We start from the raw sequence: 8,193 nt of genomic DNA, 5'->3' as shown, positions 1-8,193 counted from the left end.
CTGAGGGGCAATCTCATTAGAAACCTATAAATTTGTAATAGGCCTAGACAGGTTAGATGCCGGAAGGATGTTCCTGATGGTGGGATAATCCAGAACAAAGGGCCATAATTTAAGAATAACGCTTTTTAGGATTGAGATGAAGAGAAGTTGTTTTCACCCAGAGTGCTGAGCCTGTGGATTTCTCTACAATGGGAAATGGCTGAGCCAAAACATGATGTGTTTTCAGGAAGGAGGCTCTTGTTGAGTTTGGTTTGATTTGATTTGATGTGGATGGCCATATTATTGGTGATATTTACTTCTAGGAACTTGAAGCTCTCACCCATCTACACCTCAGCAGCATTGAAACAGACAGGGGCATGACCTCCACTCCGCTTCCTGAGGTCGATGACCAGCTCCTTTGTTTTGCTGACATCGAGGGAGAGCTTGTTGTCTTTACCCCAAGTCACTAGGCTGTTTATCTCTTTCCCATACTCTGTCTCATTGTTGCTTGAGATCACGACTATTGTGGTGTCATCAAATTTGCAAATAGTGTTAGAGCTGCATTTGGCCACACAGTCGTAAGTGTATAAGGAGTACAGGGCGACCCCTATATCTGTGGGTCCGGTTATCGCTGTTTCACTTACCTGCGGTTTACTGCATTCCAAATATGTAAAAGAGAACGTTCCAGAACCAGGGACCAGGAGGCTGCTTTAAAGGTACGTTTACCATTTAAATAGCTTCCACGGTAGGTCATAGAACGTATCGCCCATGGATACGGGGGGGAGTAGTGTATAGTTAGGGGCCATGTATGCAGCCTTGCAGGGCACCGGTGTTGAGGATTATCATGTAGGATGTGTTGTCACCTATCCTTGCTGATGGCTGTCTGCAGGTCAGGAACTTAAGAGGGATGAGGTGGAGTGGGAGGAGTCTTTAGTCTTGCAATGCCTAAATGGATATTGGGGGAGGGGGTATTTATGGTATAGAACCTAAAGATCAGTTATGTTTATATTGCAAGGTGGAACAGGCTCGACGGGTCAAAATGGCCGACTCTTGCTCTTTTTTTCTCTTTTTCTATATTTCTATTGCATATTTGTTGGCAGTCTTGACACGTAAGTGCCGTCATTTAAAAAACAATTAACTTGTTTTAAAACTGCAGTATTTCTTGTGATGTTCTCAATAATTTGGTATTCACCATTTTAAAAATAAAATCAAACAAGCTGTCCCAAGTAACATGGACAGAAATAGTGCCTGGCCTGTTAGCAATTTGACAGAACAGAATTATGCTAATTTTCAAGCTATGGTGTAATTTCTTATATAATGTTAAACATAGAGTGTTTAAGACATGGATTTTATAATCAACCTTTACCCAAAGTCATTTGGACTTCACCAATCTTGGGTTCTTTACCTTTTTTCAATGTCCCTTTTTGATTTTCTTTTATAGATTGTTTAACTACAAGACAACAGTACATTCCATGAAACATGGGGGACAATTTAGCACATGAAGCTGAGCTAAATGGTTTGATAAAAGAGGTAGGTGAACAAAACTATATTGATATTCATATACTTTGTCAGAGAGTTAAATTAAATGTTGCTGTTGAGCCTAAATTTACTGACAACATAATGGCCAATGGTACTTGGAATTACTTAAGCAGGAGTAGTAAAAAAATGTTCAGGAAAATAGAGTTGCAGATGCATAGTTGACAATGTATATTGAAGAGTTATTGTACAAGTTGCCTTTTCCACAAATAATTTTGTGAAAGTAAGCTCTCTGTATCTTGCTCACAATTGAATCATGTGCAATTTCTGTATTTTGTAGTAGGTACAGACTAAATATATTAAATTAAATTACAGCTCATCTGTTTCAGTCTAGCTACCCATTTGAAAAAACATGATTTTGTACTTGATGAAACCCTGCTGACTTTGGTGAATTATATTATGTATTTCTAAATGCTCAATTATATACTTTATCATAGACTCTTAACATTTTCTCACTGACAGGTATCAAGGTAACTGGCTTGTAGTTACCTGTTTTTGCCTTCCTCCCTTTTTCCAGTCATCTGGGATTTTTCCAGTATCTTGGCTGATTATTACCAGTGCATCCACCATCCACTTGCTTTAATATCCTAAGGTGCATCCATCACGTCTGGGAGATACATTGATCTTGTGCCATTAATTCATTAATTTTGAATACTATGTATATTTAATTAAAGAGCCATTAATTTTGCCTTTTTACAACTTTTCCCCTTTTGCCCATTTTGCTGTTTTTTAAAAGTGCTAGTGCACTTTTTCCCTTCCTGCCACACTATTTCAAAATAGTTGCCTTGGAATGATGCCATATCTTTTAGTTTTGTAAGCTTGTATACCCCCTCCCAAGCCTTTCATCCTCTAAGTAGTTTTTAGCCCTCTCTAACCTTGTCTTCTCTGGAGAATAAGAAAAGAAGAACAACCTTGAAACCTATGTTTGAAAGTGTCCCACTTTTGGACAGTTGGTGAATGGTGCCCCAAAGATACATGGAGTAGCAAGTCTGCCCTGGGCCACAGATGGACATGCTGCAAATTCCTCAAGCCATCTGATAACTTAAGGGCCCAAGCCCATGTCTTAGCCTTATACCAAAGGTTTTTGCATATATTAACATTGTAAGATTTTCATTCTGATGATCTCTATAAAGTGTTAGAATGTCTCTTAGTCCATTCTCCTCCTCCTCCTACCACCCGCATTTAAATTTCCTGTTTACTCTTCTGATTCCTATCCATTTCTTAGTCGTGATAGATGGCTCACAAATTATTGTGTCCCTGCATGTGCTACCCTTGAGATGACTGATATTACTGCATTTAGATTCCATCAAATATGAAAGCGTAATATTACTTAATAGCTGCCTATTCAAGATTCGAGCAATTTATTGATCAGAGCAATTATTAGTGAGGAGATTTATAAATTAAAATTTTCTATCCAATGCCACAATAAAAAAAAACTAAATTTGAATTAAACTGGAACATTAATATTATCTGCAAATATCTTAAATGGTTATCACACATTAAACTTTTATGCTTTTCAATAACAGTATTTGAAGTTTGCTGCTTTTGAGGAAACTGTGAACGTGTTTGTTAAGGAATGCAAAAACAAGGGAAAGGCAATCCTGAAACCACCAATAAGTGCTGGCCAAGGCGTTAAGACTTCGCAAATTCAGGTAAATTTTGTGAGTTCTTTTGATCGCAACCTGAGACTCTTTAAATAATCTGTGCTACAATAATTATTACATCTGATAGTAATGCTGTAGTATTATTATGACTTGGTCTTTCTGGTGCAAAGAATTACTTGTGACACGTTGCTTGTTCCATCAGTTACAATTTCAGTAAGATTACACCAAAACTCAATTTTTTCAAATGTAATATTTTGCTGAATAACTTCTTGAATTAATTTCCAGCTTCACAAATGAAACACCATACTTTCTCTATGATAGAAAGTATCATTTCCCCTTAGATATCCTTTATCCAGATTTTTTCCTGATTCAACATCACAAATTTCTTCTCTTTTTTTAGAGAAGAAACCTTCACCAGCTCTGTGCTTTTCCTCTCCTGAATTTGGACTTATGAAAGTCAATTTTAGCAACTTTTGACAATTTGGGATTGTCGCAAAAGCATAGAATGTAAACATGAGACATTCTTAATCTTTTTAGAACCATGTTGCATTATGAACTGCTTTTGCCCAGTGACATTGTAAGAAGTTCACAGACCAAATGATAAACTTTAGACAAAAAGAGTCTGGATGCTGCTATGTAAGGACAATAATTAAGGAACACAAATTCTACTTAATAAACGAAGGCAATCAGTATCCAATTTCAGATACTTCTTCCTTTCCACTGACTGTAGCGGCTTTCCATACCCATTATTTTTATCCTTTGTAGCCAAGGTCATTCCTGTGTTGTCATGTTTTGTTCTTGTTATCTGTCTCTTGATACTTACTTTAACTCATAAATTGCTATCGTTATTCCTGTTCATAAACTTAGACACAACCAAACAACATGTCCTTAACACATAAACAATCTATCTGTACATGTGGTACCGATAAATTCAAGCCATGCACGCAGTACCTCTTCCGTTAAACACTCATCTAAATTTAACTTTTTTTCAACTAGGAGCTAGTATAAAATATAGAATAGATATAAACAAATCTATAACTTTCAAAATATGAGAAACCTAAAAAAAATTAAAACAAAGCTCACATTTCCTGCACTATTGGGCTGATGGGGGAATTAAATATTCTAGTTGACCTCCCATGGCCTTGGATACCAAATTCATTATGAAATAAGCTGAAAATGTGTTGCTGGAAAAGCGCAGCAGGTCAGGCAGCATCCAAGGAGCAGGAGAATCGACGTTTCGGGCATGAGCCCTTCTTCAGGAATGAGATTATGAGATGAAATGGATTCTGGTGTGTTGTGGAAATAATTGGAGGTAGATGAAAAGGAGAAGGAAGGTCAGATGAATCTTGTCACAGATGGGAGGGCAAATTGATGAGGATGATGAGGGAAGACGAGAAAGAGAGTGAATTTGTTGAGAAAACCAGATGGAAGAATGGAAAAAAATTACTGAAGGTAAAGGTAGAGAATGGGCCACAAATTGGATCAGAAGGAAGACTCCAAAGTGTTTCCTTCAGCCTAAGCAACACAAGGTTAAGATTCAAGTGTTCTTTTTATTTGGAGATTGGGGTGATGGAGTTAGAATTCTGCCTCATGAGTGTGTACCATGCTAAGATATTCTTTCCTTTTTCTGGGATTTAATTAAACCAAGCAAAAATAGTGGTGTTTTTGATGAATTTCCAACCCTGCAAACAAAGGTTAATCTTCTGCCAATGGCAAATATATTATTGTGAAATGTATTTGTTGTTAATGCACCAATAACTATCTGTTGAATTTGCATAACAAATGACTTTCAGAGATTTTACTGTAAACTTATAGTTTAACACAAACATTTTCTGCTGGACCCTATCCAGAAACCACCCTACTGGTGAAAAACTCAGCTGTTTTTTTTTCACACTGCAAATGTTTATAGTTAGTTTTAATCAGCCTATTCAGACATGATGTGACAAAGTCTAGAACAGGTAGGAGTTGAGTCTGTGCATTCTGGTCCAGAGCTAAGTACACTACCACATTGCCAGAAGACTCCTAAGAACTCAGTTTTACTTTTAAACTTTTCATCAATCTGTTCAGACATGTTATGACACACTGGCCTTTTGACCTAGCAGAACCTGGCTGTTTAGGCATTTTCTAATCAACCTGTCTGAGATGCTGTTATGCACCTCTGGAGCAGCTGGGACTTTAACCCATGCCTCCTAACTCAGAAGTAGGGAGGTTTCCAACACTTTATTTCATTTACAAATTCACCACATTCACAAGAGTCAGTTTTGTAACTCTGTTAACGTGCGACAGTGTGATTCCCAAATGCAAAACCAGCTGAAGTGCATAGTATCAAACCAGTTCAACTTCCCTTCAAGAATAATATCTGCTGTTCAATGATTATTAACCATAGTTGACACCACAATATCTCAATGGAACATAGCTCCAATCACTCCACCAGTAAGTGTAAGGATAGAACCCACAGTTTGTCTGCATTACATACCAGCCATGTAGCCAACTGAGAGAACCGTCCACCATCAGAACTTTTAAGAATATATTTCGTAATAAATCCATTCAGAGATGTTCTTGTTTCAAGCTTTGACTACATTTCTAACTCCAACACCGGGGAGGTTACTCCTGATGGCTTAGAATCTTCTCCAAATAGATATAATCAGGAATGACATAGGTTCAGTCCTGAGTCTGCACTCAGCTAGCTGATTTCAAGCTTAATATCAATTGGGAGTTATAATTGGCTGAACATCGAAAAGGTTGCCAAAAGCATGTTGCAAGGCACCTCATTGCCAGAACTTTTAAACAGAAAGCAAGATGTAGGTGAGTTGGTGGTGAGGGCCTTCCCCTTCAGATAGATGTCTCACTTCCACCATGCACTGCCCCAAAGGGGTTGTAGTGCGGAAAAGACAGTTATCTTCTCTGGAATCCACATTTGCAAGGAGATGCAGGGATTTTTCTGAAACTTTATGAAAACCCTTCATCTACATACTGTTCCCAGGGGGGCCGCTGAGCCAAACATCCTCTGATGGAGTAAGGAAGTTAACTTAATGAAAGACATACTTTAGTTTGTCCTAAACTTATTGGTCTCCCAGTGTAAGGAACCAATGATGACCAAGTCGTACAAACCTCCAAATTCCAAAGTCCAGCACTACGTGCTGAGGAATGCACTGAAGCTAGCTACAGTGCATTCAAAAAGGGTTAATGGGAATAACCTCCAATTGTAGATCTCCCACAAGTGCACACTGAGCACTGTAATCAATGTAAAACCCCTGTAATCAGAAAACGTTTAAATAAATTGTAGATCTCGAGCCAATCTACAATGTCTGTGGATTGAGGCACTTTCAAATATCAATGCTTTACTGAATCAAATTGATCTTTAACGTGGTTTATATATTTCAACATTTGTAATACTTACCCATTTACATCTATTGTGTGATATGAAAAAGTTGCGATTACAGTGACATGGCTGCACGATGACCAGAGATGGGAACTGAAAATTCCTGGCTATTCAGTATTTAGGAAGGATCGACAAAAAGGAAAAAGATGGCGTAGCATTACTAGATAAAAAGAATATAAACACAATATTAAGAAGAGATATTAACGCAGATAATGTAGAGTGTGTAGAATTGAGAAATACCATGGGGCTAACACTCCTAGTAGGGGTGATATGTAGACCATCAAACTGTAGTGGTGATGTTGGGAATGGAATTAACAGGAAATCAGAGATGCATACAGTAAAGGAGTGTGTAAAATTACTGGTGACTTTAATCTGCATGTTGCTTAGGTCATTCAAATTAATCACAATATGGTGAGAAGGAATTCCTCGAGTATATACAGGATGCTTTTCTGAACCAATACGTTGAGGAGCCAACGAGATAACAGGCCATCTTAGACTGGGTATTATGCATTGAGAAAGGATTAATTGGTAATGTAGTTGTGAGAGACCCCTTTGGGATAAATAGTCATAATATGATAGTATTCTTCATCAAGATGGAGACTGAGATAGTTGATTCTGAGACTAAGGTCCTGAATCTAAGGGAAACTGTGATACAAGGTGTGAGTTGGCTATGATGGGAAATGTTACTGAAAGGAATGACAGCAGATAGTCAATACCAAACATTCAAAGAGTGAATGGTTGAACTACAAAAATTGCTTATTCCTGTGTGGTGCAAGAATGCAAAATAAAATGGGCAAACAATGGCTTACGACAGAAGTTAGAGATAGTATTAAATGCAAAAAAAAAGCATACAAATTGGCAAGAGAAACAATAGAGGATTGGGAACAGTTTAGAAATCAGCAAAGGCAGATCAAGGAATTCATTAAGAAGGAGAAACTAGAGTATGAGAGTACGTTGGTGGCGAACATAAGAACTAACAGTAAAGGTTTTCAATAGGTATATAAAGAGAAAAAGATTTGGTGAAAACTAATGTAGGTTCCTTACAGTAGGAAACAGAGGGAATGGGGAACAATGAAATTGATGATAAACTAAGTTCACACTTTGCTTCAGTCTTCACAAAGGAGGACACAAATATTGTACCAGAAATGATGGGGAACATATGTTTAATGAGAGAGAGGAGCCAAAGCAAGTTTGTATTAGTAGAGGAATACTGTTGGGCCTGATGGTCGTCATCCCAAAGGAAGTGGATTAGCAATAGTGGATCCATTGATTGTCATCTTCCAAGATTCTTTGTACCCTGGAACATTTCCTACAAATTAGAAGGTAGCTAATGTAACTCCACTACTTAAAAAGGGAGGTAGAGAGAAAACAAGGAATTCTAAGCCAATGAGTCTGACGTTCGTAGTGGTCAAGTTGCTAGAGTCCATTATCAAGAATTTTATAGCACATTGCTGTGAAAACAGTGGTAAAATCAGACATTGTCAGCATAGATTTATAAAGTCATAGAGTCATGCAGCATGGAAACAGATCCTTTGGTCCAACTTGTCCATGTTGACCAAATTTCCCAAACTAAACAAGTACCACCTTTCCTATTCATGTACCTGTCCTAATATCTTTTAAATGTTATAACTATATCTGCATCTTCCACTTCCTCTGACAGTTCACTCTATTTACAAAGCACCTTCTGTGAAA

General features: G+C 37.6%; 1 protein-coding gene across 9 annotated transcripts in view; it reads left to right on the top strand.

Annotated features, from left to right (window-relative positions):
- The window catches only part of armc9 (armadillo repeat containing 9), a 146,777-nt gene that overhangs the window by 4,573 nt on the left and 134,011 nt on the right, over positions 1–8,193 (top strand). For all 9 annotated transcript variants that reach the window (XR_015759179.1, XM_087993555.1, XM_087993553.1 and 6 more), the window contains exons 2-3: positions 1,421–1,509; positions 3,042–3,167. Coding sequence is in view for 8 of the 9 variants with exons in the window: in XM_087993555.1 (XP_087849681.1) it covers positions 1,459–1,509; positions 3,042–3,167 (177 nt within the window). In the remaining variant the exon portion in view is untranslated. The remainder of the gene's footprint in view (positions 1–1,420; positions 1,510–3,041; positions 3,168–8,193) is intronic.

This window comes from Chiloscyllium plagiosum, unplaced genomic scaffold (genome assembly GCF_037043375.1).
Source record: "Chiloscyllium plagiosum isolate Xiang-an unplaced genomic scaffold, Cpla_swu_hap1 HiC_scaffold_13, whole genome shotgun sequence".
NCBI lineage: Eukaryota > Metazoa > Chordata > Chondrichthyes > Orectolobiformes > Hemiscylliidae > Chiloscyllium > Chiloscyllium plagiosum.
This window is presented reverse-complemented; position numbering and strand designations above follow the sequence as displayed.